The sequence below is a fragment of the Acomys minous genome (genome assembly GCF_964271855.1).
Source record: "Acomys minous genome assembly, chromosome: 6".
Lineage (NCBI taxonomy): Eukaryota > Metazoa > Chordata > Mammalia > Rodentia > Muridae > Acomys > Acomys minous.
Window position 1 is genome coordinate 126,090,992 of NC_140487.1, and position 16,723 is coordinate 126,107,714.

A 16,723-nucleotide genomic window follows, 5' to 3' on the forward strand; every position below is an offset into this window, starting at 1 on the left:
TGTGACAGAGGACACTTAAAAGAGGAAGAATTATTTATGTATTTGAGATACTGTCTCACTGTGGAGCCCTGGCTAGCTTCAAACTTAACAAATCTGCCTTGCTCTGCCTCCTGAGTGCTGGGATTAAAGGTGTGCTCCAACCACACAAGGTGTGCTCCAACCACACAAGGTGTGCTCCACCACACAAGGTGTGCTCCACCACACAAGGTGTGCTCCACCATGCCTGGCAAGAAAGGGCTGATATTTTGACTCCAGGTTTGAGGACTCGTGTTATGGTAGGGATGGCACGGTGACAGCGATGGCTTGCAGAGCGGCTTCAGGAGCGGAGGCTGCTTGCTCACGCTGATGGCCCAGGAAGCCGAGGGACGTGTGAGCACGCAGCTCCTTTTCTCCTGACCCCTGTCATCCGGTGTGGCCCCCCAGGCCATACTGCCCTCATTCCCCTAGTTAATCCATCTGCAGAAATGTGCCTCAAGGGCACAGACATCTTTTTCTTTTTAATTTTATTTGTGATTATGTGTGCGCATGTGTACACACATCAGAGAACACCTTTGGGAGTTGCTTCGCTCCTTTCACAGTATAGGTCCTGGGGGCCAAAAACAGGAATCAGAGTTGGCACAAGTGCCGTGGCCTGCTGAGCCTTCCTACTGTCTGCCCCGTGTGCTTCTTAGTCCAGTCACGAGGAGAACTGCACCGAAGCACCGCAAACTTAACTGGGCCTTGTTTTGGGTCCACGGCTGAGGCCTCTGCCTCTGGCCCCTCACTGTAGCAGTGGCTTGGTGTCTGTCGTGGTGACGGCTCCTGCTGATACTTGGGCTGAGCACTGAGGATTTTCTTCAGAGAACAGGGGGAAAGACCCCATGCAGGCCAGATGGAACCCAGGATGCCAGAGCTGCCTGCTCGTAGCTGCCTCTGCTCTGTTGGCTAAACACGGGGCTCACGTGTCTTCTCGTCTCGTTTTGAGATGACTTGAGATTTATAGATAGGGACTGCCCCAGTGGTTCTTCTGCGATGGGCCTGCGATTTTAAGAAGAAACCTGTTCGATTTTCTGCTGCAGCAGCTGAAGGTCCCTTACCTTTGGTTGACTCCAGTCCCTCACACGGCTTAAGGGCCCAGCTGAGAGCATCTGTCATCTCTGTCACTCACCGCTCAGAATGCGTGTCTGTGCATACCAGGTTTATCCCCCCCAGGTAGACTTTTCTGAACCCTGCTTCCCTTGAGAGCGTCTTCTCTCCCTGGAGTCAGGAGAAGCCAAGGACCGCTGGGCCTGGGAGCCAGTCAGGTGACCAAGCACCTTGGCCCTGCCCCCTTGTCTGTGCAAACACATTGTGCCAGGCATTGCAGTAAAACTTGTGTGTGTGTGTGTGTGTGTGTGTGTGTGTGTGTTGTGCTTGCATGTGTGTATGCATGTTTGCATGTGTGTGCTCATATGTTTGGGGCCTGAGGTTGGTGTCTGGAGTCTTCTTTGATCACTTTCCATTTTTATCCTTTGAGCAGGGTTTCTCAGGCAAGCCTGGAGTGGGGGTCACCATTACTGTGATGAAACACCATGACCCAACGCAGCTTGGGGAGGAAAGGGTTTGTTTGCCTTACACTTCCACATCCTGTTCATCACGGAAGGAAGTCGGGACAGGAACTCAACCCTGGAGGCAGGAGCTGACGCAGAGGCCGTGAACGGGTGCTTCTTACTGGCTTCCTCAGCCTGCTTTATTATAGAACCCAGAAACAAAAGCCTAGAGGTGGCCCCAGTCACAATGCACTGGCCTCTAGCCCACACATCAATCACTAATTAGGAAAATGTCCTACAGGCTGGCCTACAGCCTGATCTTATGGAGCCATTTTCTCAATGAGGTTCCCTCCTCTCAGGTGACTCTGGCATGTGTGCAGCTGACATAAGTCTGGGCAGGACACTCACCACCAGTGTAGCTAGCCAGCTAGCCAGCTTGCTCCCCACCAATGCAGCTTCTGCGGATCTGAACTCCTGTCCCCTTGTCTGGGCAGCAGCCATCTCCCTAGCTCCTATTTTTGTGTCTTTTGACTTTTTATCGTTACAGATATGGGTTTTGACTGCTTCCAACCAGGTTTTTCCACAGGCATTTTGTTTTACATGTGAAGTTCTGCATGCAATATTTCCTCTCTGTTAGTGTCTAACTTAAATGCAGTTGTTTGGGTGGATAGTCATCGCTTTGAACAGATGACCAGTTCTCAGACCACGCACCTTCTCCTAAGTTAGACTCTGTTGGGAGGAGGAGAGGAGAGCAGATGGTACCCAGGGTCCCCGTGGTGACATAAGGAGAGCTTCAGGTTTCACATCAAACCCTGATGTCACTGTCTTTCCTATCTGCTTGTGCATGTCTCTTCTGCCATCCCAAGTGTGTGCACACGCATGCACCTCTTCTGCCATCCCAAGTGTGTGCACACGCATGCACCTCTTCTGCCATCCCAAGTGTGTGCACACGCATGCGCCTCTTCTGCCATCTCAAGTGTGTGCACACGCATGCACCTCTTTGCTTGTCCTCCTGCCTTCTCTCTGCCTTGTCCTCGTCTCTCCTGTTCCACTTCCGGATCAGCTGGCGACCCCTGAGTGAGAGTTCCCATCTCCTACAGGCCCTGGGCTCTAGTTGACATGGAGCCTGAGATGGCCTCCCAGTCACCCCTCCAGTGGGCTGCGTGCAGGTACCAGGGATGGAGTTCTTGTTGTCAGGATGCTGCGGCAGCAGGCCTATGGAGAGCCAGTGCGCCTGCCCGCCCACAGGTCCTCACTGGAGAGCAGGCAGGGCCCAGTGCTACCCACGCAGCTGCTGGGTCCCACTCTGGCTTCATGGGCGGTGTCTCTGCCTCTCCACCTCGCAGTCAGATCCACAACCCAGGACAACCGACCTCTCTTGCTTTTTTTCCCACCCCTGACAAGCTGACAAGAAGGCGCTGAAGTCTTGGTAGCCCTTTAGCCAATCAGGAGTGCTGTTCTAGGCTGTGGACCTTGGTTTCTTTGCTCATATAGATGACTAAAAATAACTACCGTGCTTAGTTGAATGAGCTGAAAACACTGCCTAATAAATGATCACTGTGCGCTTAAGTGACGCCTCGTATGCGGGGTCACACACGGGAGAGCAGATGACTCTAATTATGGCTTCTCAGGCTTCCTTTGCAGCTGTGAATGTGTGAAGGGGATTAGCTGGCCGAGCTGCCAAGTTCACCGTGCCTCCATTTGCCCTTGGTTGCGGTGTGTAGTTGATGCTGCCTGCCTGGGGACCCTCTGCTGGAGGGCGGGCAGGGAGGAGGGGTGAAGGCGGATGCTGCCGCCACCTGTTTCCAGGCCTTGTCACAGTGGCCCAGAGCTTGGGTCCTTTCCAAGGAGTTGCAGAAACACATTTTCTGAGGCAGTCCCTGGACCCAGGCTGTCCGAGTCCCTCTGTGCTCTTCCGGGTGGGCAGGTGGTGGGCCCTGGGCTCCACCTCCTGGTCTGTTTGTCTGGGTCTCCACTAGGTGTGGGCTCTGGGCTAGAGTGCAAAGGACAGAACCTTTCTCTGCCACCATGGGCTGGATTGCTCAGAGCCATGGCTGGGGTCTGAGCTGTGGCCTCACAATGGCCTCACAATGCTCCATGCGCTCTTGTTGCTGCCCTCAGAGGGACGATGACTCCTTAAGTCACTCTGCTGAGGACACCTTGATTGATTGTCATCCTAGGGTGCTAGCTACAATGTGTGTGTGTACGTGTGTGCGCGCGCGTGCGCGCGTGTGCACATGCGTGTGTGCTAGCTATGATGTGTGTGTGTCTATGTGTGTGTGCCTGCACTTGAGTGGTGTGTGTGCTAGCTATGACATGTGTGAGTGTGTGTGCTAGCTGTGATGTATGTGTGTGTGCACATGCATGTGCATGTGTGCTAGCTATGATATCTGTGTGCATGTAAGTGTGTGTGTGTGTGTGTGTGTGTGTGTGTGTGTGTGTGTATGTCTTTTGCTGGCTTGGAACTCTAAATGTCTTACCTACTGAGAGCTGGGATTACCCGCATGGGTACCACGCCTGGCTTTTTCCTTTTTAAAACACTGGTTCTGAAGATCAGACTTAGCAAGCATTTAACTCACTGAGCTTTCTCTAGTGCAGCCCTCCCTCTGTGATGGGTGCGATGTTGGGAGCATTCAGAGAACCTGCCATGGTGGTTTGTCCTTTAATTTGTGTTCAGCCTGGGGCCCTGATGTGGTCTTATGCATCAAGGCTTCCACATCCCTGGGCCCATCCCTTCCCCTGGAAGTGGCTTTAGTGGCTGCAAGTGTGAGCACTGTGTGGTGGCTCCTTCCCCCTCCCCAGACAGACCACCACCATCACCTCTGTGTTCCCTGTTAATGGAGCAGAAGGCCTCAGCAGATAATACTCAGTGTGCGATGTGGTGGTCCAGGCAGCAGGGAAGAGCCTTCAGCAAACATCTGAGGAGATAAAGCTCCCAAGGGAACAGAGGCTTCGGCCTGCCTCTCCTCATGTTAATCTGAGGAGAGCCACCCAGGACCGTGTACAGTCCCAAGGCTGGTGTCTTAGAGTGGCTGAATTTACTTCCTCCCACCTCCGTCCGGAAGCCACAGCCTCCGTCAGTTCCACCGGGCACAGCAACGTGTGGCAGGGATGTTTCTCTGGGCAAGGCCCGCTCCTTGCTCTTATGGGCTAGCTCTGGCTTAGTCCTCACTCCTGCCTTCCCTGCCCCACCAGCACATCGCTGTCTTTGTCCCCGAGTGTCCCTGGCTCCATCCTAGATTGCTCTCCTGCACCTACCATCTGCCTCCCAGTAGCTCACATCCCGATGCACACACCTGTGCACACACCCCATGCTCCAAGGAGTGGGAGGGGCAGACCTGTGAGCCACTGCGACCTGGGCTGGACCGTCTCCAGAGGACAGTGTCAGAATTACATTTGTGGCTTTGGTGACCCTCCAGTCCCACAACAAAGCCGGCTCATGACCCCTCTGTGCTCCTTTGTCTTTTTATATAATTCATTATAGTTAAAAGTTGACATGGAAACCATTCATTTCAGAGTGGTTTGGACTTTTCTCCTTTTCTTCTGAGGATACATGAATTCCGATCTAGATTTGGCAGTATAAGGAATTATAAAGTCGATAACCTTTTTGATTTTTACCTTGGAGATAGGGTTGCTCTGTATCGCTAAGGCCTGTCCCTGAACTCCTTGCCTCAGGGAGCCCTTCCGCCTCTGACTCCTGAGGAGCTGGGACTGCAGGGGTGCCGTGTGGGACCAGCTAGCCCACATCCTGGGCAGTGGAAGCCTGCTGAGTGACTACTCTGTCTTCATGCATGTGTCTGGATGTACCCAGCCTCTTGAAAAGCAGTTAATTTTGGGGAAGGGCCCCAAAGCAGGAGCCTCTGGGTGGGTGTGTGGAGTTGGGCTGCCACGAGCTCCCAGTTATCCTTTTGGGTCTCAGAAGTGATCAGTGGCTCCCAAACCATCTCTTCCTGTTAAAGATGAAGGCGAGGGAGGAAGAATGGATGTTTACCTAACTGGCAGATACTCCACTCAGAAGAGATTTATATTGATTGAGAACCAAATCACCACAGAGAACCGTGAAATTGGAAAATTAGATGTCAGGATCACCTAATTTGAGAAACGAAGCCAGAAGGCATCGCACCAATCGCATGAGCATTTGGATTTCTGTTTTATTTCTGATTTCATGAGTGGCTGTGTTTACAGAAGCTGCCCAGCTGCTCCTGAGTTTAGGCGAATGCTCTTACTCCCTGTGTAGCGGTGTACTCAAAGAAGAGCAGACCCATCACCAAGTGCGGATTGATACCATGCACTTACCCAGCGCCTCCTAAAATCTGTCCTGCCCAAGCAGGGCCAAGGTGGAAGCAGTGGCAAAGTGGAGGCAGGGGCAGGGGCAGGGTGGAGACAGGGGCAGGGTGGAGGCAGTGACAAAGAGGAGGCAGGGCAGGGTGGAGGCAGGGGCAGGGTGGAGGCTGGGCAGGGTAGAAATAGGCAGATTCATGTATGGCATAGTCTGATGCTAAAGGGTCCCACTTTCTGGATTCTTTGCTTATACTTTGGGTTTCTCCTCACCCAATGGCCAGAGACCCAGACCCCATTAACCCTGACAGGCATGTGAGTGTGGCAGTACCCAGACCTAGCACCTGACTGTGGGGAAGGACCAGCCATGCCCCGATGGGCTGCACAATTTGAAGTTCAGGTGCATAGCAAGACCGCCATGGAGACTGCTGTTGTGGACCTCTGTCTCGTGGGTACAAGGAGTCCCAGGCAGGCAGAGTCTCACCCTGCTGTTCAGCTGCTTGGCCCTTGATCTCGGTTGTGAGTGTGTGGTACCTCCTGGGACTGCGGTGCACTCACGTCTGGGCAGGGACAGTGGCATGGCCACTCCTTGTTTCGAGTCACATGAGCAGGGTCTGTGAGAACTCTACCCCTGCTAGAGCCCCGCTGCTGTGCTTCCTGAAGCGTATGCCTTCTTGTCCCTTGGTGTCCTTTTCTTGAGGATGGCATTTCATGTGTCCATCTCAGGCAGGTGTGGCCTTCTGACCTCACCGGAGAGGGAGGTGCCCTTCCATTTGCCCAGGTTTGTGTCCTCTGCTCCACAGCTGTGCTGGCTGCCTGGGGCTGGACCTCCAGGTCTGTTCCCAGGTACCAAAAGCTGCTGCCTAGGGCAGTGAGCCATCTTATCTGGTGCATCCCCCTGACGGGCTGCCCATGAAGTATGTTAGGTAGGGGCAGCGCTGTGCTCAAACTCCTTTACCTCCAGTGCCACTGGCATGCTGCTTAGGAGCACATGGTGGCCGAGGGGGGTAACCCCTTCCAGGGGCCGTCCAGACTGGAGTCTGGGTCAGTGGTTCTGCACATGTCACCTTGTTGTGGTCTGAGGGTTTCCTGTCACCTTCCCAGGCAGCCTCAGGTCTGCCAGTCAGGACTTGCATTCAGCCAACCACCTCTTGACGGGCCTCGTGGTTTTTCTGGACTCCATGAAGACCTGGGCTTCAGCTGAAATCTTCCTTAAAAGAATAAAAAGATTAAAGTGACATCTGTGGGATACATTGCCAAGCCAAGCCCCACATCTGTTTGTAGAGGCAACTTTGTGCAAATGACAGATGTCGGCGAGCCTAGGGTTTCCTCAGGCCTTTCTGTCCGGCCACCCACTGAGAAGGGGGAAGGAGTGACGCACAAAGCCCAGCCTGCGTTTCCAGCTCCATGTAGCGTCTTCAGCATGACACACTCATCTTCTGTTGAGTCTCTGATGGAGTTGATACGCGTCTCCACCCCTCATACAATATGTGTTACATACATCTGTGCACACGCACACACACACACACACATACCTCATACAATACATGTTACATACATCTGTGCACACACACACACACACACACATACAGACACACACAGATACATACTCACACTCTCCCCACATACATGCCTTCCACACACCCACACATATATACATATACAGCCTGTCACGCATGTACTTACACACATGCATATGCACATCTCCCTCACTTATTCAGACAGACAGACAGACAGACAGACAGACACCCACACACCATTATCTTTCAGAGCTTCACTTCAGCAATGCAGCTGCCACTTTTTAATTTTCCTGACGTATTTGAGGAGAAGTTGGCAAGTTTCCGAGGGTTTACAGACTTTCAGAAGGGTCCCTGAGAGCTGGAGTCTTAGAGTCCTCGCAGCCCTGCGCCACAGGAGGAAGCTGTGGGGTCCTAAGAGTGGTGGGTCTCAGGACTCACACTGTGGAGGCTGTGCCCTTCTGCCTCAGCTTCCTCCTTGGGTGGGACGGGTGGCCCTGGCCTCTTTCTGCTCCGAGCTCCTGGAAGGGCTGTGTGTGATCGCGATGCCGATCTGCCGCCTCAGCGGCTGCTGCGCTAACTCACATGGCTGTGCTTTGTTTCCGTTCCAGGCAGGCTCGTCCACCTCTCTCTCCAACTTGGCCTGTATGCACATGGTTCGCTGGGCTGTTTGGAACCCCGAGCTGGAAGCTGGCTCAGGAAAGGTGACGCTGCCGCTTCAGGGTGGGGTCCAGCACAACCCTTCACGCTGTCTGGTCTATAAGGTGCCTTCAGCTAGCATGAGCTCCGAGGAGGTAAATACTTCATAGACGTGATTCTCATGTGCATCTGGCAAGTTCATGTGTGTGTGTGTGTGTGTGTGTGTGTGTGTGTGTGTGTGTGTGTGAGAGAGAGGGGGGGGAGATGTGGGTACAGTCACCCATGAGAATGCATGTGAAAGCCAGCGGTTCACATCAGATTTTTTTCCTGTATTCTTTTCCATCCTATTGTTGGATACATAGTCTCACTAAGTTGGAGCTTGCTGATTGGCTACCCTGGCATCCACCTGTTCCCTCCCTCCCCACATGCTAGGACTGTAGAGATGAGCTACCACACCTAGCTTCATGTGGGGTCCTAGGGTTGAACTCAGGTCTTCACACTTGCACAGAAGCACTTTATCCACCAAGTCCAAGTTTATTTATTTTAAAACTCCACATTGGCTAGTGTGTCCTTTTCTGTCCTGGTTGTGCCTTAGTGTTTGCTGAGTCGTGGTTAGGCCACTAATATGCTTGGTTCCTCCTCCTCTTCCTCTTCCTCCTCTTCTTCTTTCTTTTCCTCCTCCTCCTCCTCCTCTTTCTCCTCCTCCTCTTGTGCCTCCTCTTCCTCCTCCTCTTCTTCCTCCTCCTCCTCCTCTTCCTCCTCCTCACTGGGCTTTAGACCCATCTCAAACCTCTGTGGACCTTGAGCTCTCAGCTGGAGGCAGACTGGTGGGTTCACAGCGGGCTTGGAGGTTGACAAAGCTTCTTGGCTGTGGCATTTTCTGAGCTTCAACCTGGAAAGCAAGTACTGTCAGGAGAGGCTGAAGGATGTGTGTTGTCACCTGCCTGGCCTGGCTGCCCCGTCCAGGTGTGGTGTTGGAAGGCAGGTGAGCCAGGGCACAGTGGACAGGTATAGAACCGTGTCTTGGCTCAGGCTAGTGTCTGGGGTCCGTCCTGGTCCCGGCTCGCCTGCCTCAGCGGCGTGGCGCCCTTACACGCATTCCCTCTCTCTCAGGTAAAGGGGCCGTACCTGCCGTTTCACAATGTCACTCCTATGCTGACTCTAGCGACAGCTATTATTTCCAGTGTTTTATTTACGATCTGGCTGGTGCTTTGGGGACCTGCACCAGGGAGCAGCTGATCGTGCAGTTTCCCTGTTATGAGAAATGCCTCTCATTATGGGACCACATTTTGCTGCGTTTCCATATGGTCTAATTTGAACCCTTATTATGAAATCACCACCAGAAATCTCAAACCATTACCATCCTCCCTCCCTCCCTCCCTCCCTCCCTCCCTCCTTTTCTCTCTCCTCCTTCCTCCCCTGTGTGTGTTTCTATGTGGTTCTGTCTCTGTCTGTCTCTCTCTCTGTCTCTTGTCTCTTTATCTCTCTGTCTTTGTCTGTCTGTCTGTCTCTCTGTGTCTGTTTGTCTATCTCTCTGTCTCTTTCTCTGTTCCTGTCTTTCTCTCTGCCTCCCCCCCCCCCCCCCCCCCCGCCCTGTGTGTTTGTCTGGTGTAAATGTTTGTTCAGTGTATACCTGGTCTTGTCACGTCATCGACTTCCCTTTTTGTGTTTGCAAACCGTATCAGGCGTGAGCACTTTGAGAGTGTGACTTGCTTGGTGACACACATGTAGAACATTTTCATTTTCCGTGAAGAGCACCACTTCTGAGTTCCATTTCTCAATCCCAGCACTGCTGACATTTCTGCAGAGTAACTTTTCTCTGGGGACTGTCACTTTAGAGGGCTGCATCCCCACCAGTCTGCCACTAGATGTCAGCAGCACCCCCAATTGTGGCAGACAAAATGTCTACAGACCTTGCAGAAGGCTTTCAGAGCCAGAAGTGCCTGTGGTTAGGACAGAGTGGACAAGAGCAGTGCGGGGAGGTGGCACAGGCTCTGTCTTCCTGCACGGGGAGAGAACCGTTTCTCCATGTGCTCCTTCTTCGTGGCTCCAACTCTGGCCAGGCGAGACCATCTGGGATCCAGGTGTGCCTTACCTGTGCCCGCTCCCGCCAGCTCCGGTGCCCTTCCCTGCTCAGCAACTGTCTTTTGAACATACACATGGATACTGAGAGCCCATGGGCTCACAGTTGAGCAGAAATGGCAGCTGTCAGTCAAGAAAAAAGCGACCATGGAGAAGCTACGTTGTTTCTTGGAAGCATGTTTTGAGGTTCATGTTGTCAACGGTTACTTCTGGGTTTGCTCTGAAGCAGGGACCATCTCATGGCTGTGTGTCCTTCCTGCTCTTGGCTTTTCTTCTTTTTTCCTTCTGATGAAAATTCTCTAAAAGTATTTATGTCTCCCGAAGCCGGCACTTCCAGCTCCTAGCTATGATTTATAGTTCTCTGCCTTTGATGTTGAAATACTGTGCTTCCGTGCTATTAGTTTATCAATTGTAGACATCACGCACTGACTCCCTGGCTGACGGATGAGGACACTGGCTGTTTCCACTCTCCTGTCCTCTTTATGAAGCACCTGGCCTTCAGTAGGATGCACACAGCAGGCCTGACTGGAAAGTTGAAGGGAGGGGCTCCTGAGCAACCTGCTTGCAAAATTCTAAGCTTACCCCAAGCTGCATGGCTGTGGATCTGACCTTAAACAGCAGGCCAAGGCCTTTGAGACGTGAGCTGTATATGTGCGGTGGACTCTGTCCAGTCCCAGGGCTGCCCACTGGAGGAGCGAAGGCAGGAGATCTGGAGGACGCTGTGCAGCCTTTGAGAGGAACACTCATGTGGCCACCGCTGCCCACAGGCACTCTGGTCAGAAGCTGGGGCCTGAACCCAGCGGGCTGATTTCTGGTGACACAGAGTGTCAACTTTCTTCATGGACTGCAAAGCAGCCATAGACTCTTAAAATATCATCTTTAAAATGAGTGCAGTAAAATCGGATCAAATTTGTGTATCAAGAACCCAGTAGAGAAAAGGTGTTTAGCTGACAGCAACACTGAAAAGGCTCAAAGGCTGGTTACCAAAGCTCTTAAAACAGCCGGTGTGAAGATGGCCAGGCACACAGGTGCTAATAGTATTGTGAATGTGCTCTGCAGCGGGATGGATAACGGAAGGGTCTGGGACCCTGAAGATGAGGCAGTGGAACCCGGGCTGCAGGAGTTGATTGGCGGCAGCAGCCAAGCCCCGTGCTGAGCAGTGGGACAGCACCCGAGTCCAGCCCCCGAGCGAGTCATCAGAGTCCCAGGAGACTGGAGGTGCCTGGTGCAGGAAACACCTCTGAAGATACGATGGCAGGAAGCTCCTGGCCAGAGACACAAACCTAGATTTCCAGAAGTTCAGCAAAGCCCAGAGATAAATGGAAAGTAACCTCAGCCAGACACTGTGAGTCACTGAAAACTAAGAGCAAAGAAAAAGAGTAGAGATCAGAAATAGAAACCAGGTTCCTCTCAGAAGCCATGAAGGCCGCGGAAGATCACGGAATCGATCGCAGAACCCAGAGTTCTGTACCCATCAGGAGTTGCCGGAAGTACAGGCAATACTTCCCAGTGAACTGAAGGAAGGGGGTTGGCGAGCACCACGGTGTTTCTCCAGAGCAGCGGGTCTCAACTGTCCTAATGCTGTGGCCCTTTAATATAGTTCCTCATGTCATGGTGACCCCAACCAAAAATGTGTTCTCATTGCTGCTTCCTGTCATTCTCCTACTGTTGTAACTGTAACGTCATATCTGCGTTTCCTGGCCGTCTTAGGCGACCCGCATGTTAAGAACTGCTGCTCCAGACAGAGGAAGATGGGGATGAGAAAGAGCAGACATGAGGACTGAGTAGGCCTGACAGGAGGCGGAGGCAGAGTTATGTGTATCCGTGAGGGCTTCAAAGCTTTCAGATGCGTAGGATGAGACAGTGTAACACCACGAGCCAGGGGCTGTGTGAGAGCCCGAGAGCGGCTGTGTGTAACACCAGGAGCCAGGGGCTGGGTCAGCCCGAGAGCGGCTGTGTGTAACACCAGGAGCCAGGGGCTGGGTCAGCCCGAGAGCGGCTGTGTGTAACACCAGGAGCCAGGGGCTGGGTGAGAGCCCGAGAGCGGCTGTGTGTAACACCAGGAGCCAGGGACTAGGTCAGCCCGAGAGCGGCTGTGTGTAACACCAGGAGCCAGGGGCTGGGTGAGAGCCCGAGAGCGGCTGTGTGTAACACCAGGATCCAGGGGCTAGGTCAGCCCGAGAGCGGCTGTGTTCCATCCACAGAGGGAGTGAGCTGCCAGTGCTAATCAGACCGAGGATAGCTAAGTACTTTTATTGAATTTATTTAGTTACTTATTGGAGAAAGGGTCTCACTATGTAGCCTGTGCTGGCCTCAAACTGGTGGCGACCCTCCGCTCAGCCTCCTGGGTGCTGGGTTACAAAAACCTAAGAGAAGTCATCGACAGTAGGACACTATATCAGTTACACAGTAGGACACTATATCCATTTCACAGTAGGACACTATATCAATTATAGTTAATTTTGTTGTGACCAAAATACCAGGCAGAGGTAAGGGAAAAGGCTGTGTTTCCCAGCCTCAGAGGGAATACAGTGTGTCCTGGCAGGGAAGGCAGGGTGGAGCGAATGGAGTGGTGTGTGTGTGTGTGTGTGTGTGTGTTGGGACGGCGACACTAAGTCCAGTCAGAGGTGGCTCCCAGTGGCCATCTGCAATAGCCAAGCCCCACCCACTAAAGGTCCACAGGCCTTCAAGACAGCTCTGAACTATCCCATGGATCCCTCTATTTCCCATGAGCTTTGGGGAACATTTCAGATTCAGCCCACAACAGTTCAAACCTAGTAGACAGGTAGATAAAGTAGGATGATTCTGAAGAAGGCAGGAAGAGCAGAGCAGAGCCTGAGGAAGAGCCGGCAGTGTAGGCCACGCTCCAGCCACCTGAAGTAAGAGCTGTCCAGGCCGCACGGAAACGGGCTCACCCTGCGTGGTCTGTGAGGACCTCAGCTTGAAGTGACCATGCGGGGCTGAGGTAAAGGAAGGGGAAATTCTTTGCAAACACGGACTAAAATAAAACTCTAGGATGTTTACATGAGCCAAAGTCGAGAGCAGAGGAGAGCCCAGCTCAGGAAAACATTTAGAGGTCTGTTTGTTTTTATTTTGTGTGTGTGGGTGTTTTGCCTGCGTGTGCATCTGTGTACCATGAGCTCGCCATGCCCAAGGAGGCCGGAAGAGGGCGCTGGGCCCCTGGGAGCCGGAGTTACAGATGGGTAATGAGCACCATGCAGGTGCTGGGACTTGAACCTGCGTTCTTTGCAAGAGCAGCCAGTGCTTTTAACTGCTGAGCCATCTCTCTAGCCTCTGTAACTGAATATTTTATATTTACAAAACATGGTGTCTACAGAGTGACCTTGTAGCAGCCAATTCCCACAGAAATGTGTGGTTCACACAGCAACTTGTCCACCACTGTGGCACCTCTGGATCCAGTCAGGAGACTGGCAGCTAACTACCCAGATGTGCCCAGTGGGTGGGCACCAGTGTGAGAGGACAGGACTCAGCCAGGAGAGGCATGGCCTGTCAATATGGGTTCCACAGTGTGGGCAGGCAAGCCCCATGCGCATTGTGGTGAGTGAGTGAGTGAGAGAGAGAGCTGCTCACAAGGGCTGTGTGCTTCCTGATTGTGTTTACATGAGAGTCTCAAGAAGACAGCCTAGTTCTGAGAGGCAGGCGTCAGTGGCTTGGGCCAGCCGAGGGAGGAATGGGGCCGGTCATGTGACTCTCATGGGTTAACACCTGCAGGACTGTACTGAACACGAGTCAGTCAGTATTACACGTTAATTAAAAACCGTGCACATCATGGCTTATAAGTACCTTGAACTATACTTCCGCTTGGGCAAATGTCATTCCCTGATAATAATGATCTCCTGGGATTTTAAAGCTACAAGTAATTTTCTTTTCAGAGGATTACTTGTTTATGATTCAAAAACACGTGGCTTCCAGAATCTTTGCTCTCTTGTTTACCTTTTTCTCGAGGATGGGTGGGTGGGTGGGGGCTTTTTTCAGTAGATGAGTCTGTGCCAGTGAGGGCATCATTGTTGCTCTCCTGGGGTCAATCACAGGTGAAGCAAGTGGAGTCCGGAACCGTCCAGTTCCAGTTCTCCAGGGGCTCGGACATGCCCACGCAGCATGCCAGCGGCCCCAAGGCCTGGCGGCGCTCCTCCAGGAAGACACCCGTGTCCCCTTCAGGTGAGTTCCAGAGAGCCTTCCCTCTCGCTCCAACCCTGCACAGTTGCTCTGTTGACGCAGTCAGCTGGTGTCCCTTATGGTGATGATGTGGGTTTCGACAGTGTGACAATGTGTGGTCCAGCTGTTTGCCACCCAGCCATTGGTGCAGATTGGTTCAGTTATTTAATGGCTCCCCAAGCAAGCGTGTGTCTGCTGCTGAAGGGTGACGCCATCAAGGGCGCTTTGCAGGGGCAGCCTGCAGGGTGACGTCATCAAGGGTGTTCCATAGGGGCAGCCTGCAGGGTGACATCATCAAGGGCGCTCCACAGGGGCAGCCTGCAGGGTGACATCATCAAGGGTGCTTCACAGGGGCAGCCTGCAGGGTGACATCATCAAGGGCGCTCCACAGGGGCAGCCTGCAGGGTGACATCAAGGGCGCTTCACAGGGGCAGCCTGCAGGGTGACGTCATCAAGGGTGCTTCACAGGGGCAGCCTGCAGGGTGACGTCATCAAGGGTGCTTCACAGGGGCAGCCTGCAGGGTGACGTCATCAAGGGCGCTTCACAGGGGCAGCCTGCAGGGTGACGTCATCAAGGGCGCTTCACAGGGGCAGCCTGCAGGGTGACGTCATCAAGGGTGGTTCACAGGGGCAGCCTGCAGGGTAACATCATCAAGGGTGCTTTACAGGCCTGCAGGGTGATGTCATCAAGGGTGCTCCACAGGGGCAGCCTGCAGAGTGACGTCATCAAGGGCGCTTCATAGGGGCAGCCTGCAAACATGGGGCCTGGGAATTCAAGGCCAGCTGGAAGTGTTGGCCACCACCTTGTTTGTGTTGTCATCCTTCTATTGCGTTGACTTCTAATGTGTGGCTTTTGGGGTGTCCCTTCAGGAAAGGGGTCATAATGAGATGCAAATGGCAATGGTCCCCAACAGAGCATCAGTCCTTGCCCTGTGAGTGACAGGTCCACAGCTGTGTGTCGTTGACCTTGGATGCCCAGCACCTTCTGTGTGGCCTGGGCCTGTCTGTGTTCAGGGCTGGTTGCTTAGGCCCGAGGCCTGTGGTGAAGCCAGGGTGAGGGAGGAAAGGCAGGCACAGCAAGGTGGGCTTTGACTATGCCTGGGTTCCTGGAGCAGGTCTGTCTCCTGGTAACAGAGGGCTGCAGGGGCCTTGGACATGGACAGTCGAGCTCTTCATGACTGATCCAGGTGGACAGATGGGGAATGAGCAGTTTGCGAGCTCATGGAACAGAGCCACGTGCTGCCCTCCCCCCAGCTGTGCTCCCACCCTCCCTCTGTGCTCCCACCCTCTTGCTGTCCTCCCCTCCTCACTGTGTTCTCACCCTCCCTCTGTGCTCCCACCCTCCTACTGTCTTCCCCTCCTCACTGTATTCTCACCCTCCCTCTGTGCTCCCACTCTCCCTCTGTGCTCCCACCATCACGCTGTCCTCCCCTCCTTACTGTGCTTCCTCCTTCCTGCTGTGCTCCCATAATCCCTCTGGCTGCCCAAGAGCAGGGAATGCCACACAGCCATGGAGGACATGTCCCTCAGTAGCATCTCCCTGCCGTCTCACTCAGCCTCTGAAAACGGACGGCTTTGATTGGTCGTTTTCTATTCCGTTCAGTGCCCAGGTCCTGGTCTAGGGCATTGACTGCATTTTGAGAACAGGTTTGCGAAGCCTGGTCCCCTTGACTGTCATTTTCTCTCTGATAGACCAGTGACCCCACTGACCCACTGACCTACAGCTAGGTATGCAGACCTCCGTTTTCCAGTCATTGGGAATGTCTGAAATGTCTAGAAACAGAGACCAAAACCTAACGGCTTGGTGACAGGCCATGTTGAAGGCTCCCTCTCTGTAGAGCAGTGAAGTTCCTTCCTAGTTGCTTGAATTGAGTGCTTAGCAGACTGTTCAGGCTTGTTCCTGCGCTGTGTACATTAAAGGACCATCTTACATAAGTGGAATCAGGGTGTGCAGCATCCCCTGTACTTGGGGTGCTGCCAAGAAAGTCCGCAGGATCCCTTGGGGTGGTGGGCGGCAGGCGTGCACTTTCTGTCAGAAGCACTCAAGAATAAATCCTCTGTGTGTGGAATACAGCCTTAAGGACTTTAATGGTCTTGTTGGCTAAGTGGGAATGTCTTGGACAGTTCTCTTTCAAGTTTGTCTCAGATCCAGAGCAGCTGCATGAGGTGGTGTGTGACCTTCCAAAGTGTGTCTGTAGTGAGCCATCCTGGGCTCAGGGCGGTGGGTGTGCCCATCTCTGTGCTAAGAATACCCCCATTTTTTTCTTTCAATGTTTAATGGTTGGTTAATGGTGGTCACCAACCTGTGTGTGGCAGAGGTGTACAAGACTCACCCGATCCCTGTGACTTTGTCCCCTCCCCCAGAACCCCCTCCCACCCCTCATAACCTTCTCACTGCACAGCTGTCCCCGATGTCTGTGGGGACGGTGGTCTTGTCTGATGAACTCTGGCTGGATACAGATACTTGGAATTCTCTCTTGTTGGCTGTTGACTATTTGTGTGTCTAACGGGCATTCAGCGCTC

At 53.2% G+C, this 16,723-nt stretch overlaps 1 protein-coding gene across 3 annotated transcripts in view; it reads left to right on the plus strand.

Moving 5' to 3' along the window:
* Positions 1-16,723, plus strand: part of NPHP4 (nephrocystin 4) — an 89,138-nt gene that overhangs the window by 35,019 nt on the left and 37,396 nt on the right. For all 3 annotated transcript variants that reach the window (XM_084786858.1, XM_084786859.1, XM_084786860.1), the window contains 2 exons: positions 7,915-8,097; positions 14,077-14,203. In XM_084786858.1, coding sequence (XP_084642984.1) covers positions 7,915-8,097; positions 14,077-14,203 — 310 coding nt within the window. The remainder of the gene's footprint in view (positions 1-7,914; positions 8,098-14,076; positions 14,204-16,723) is intronic.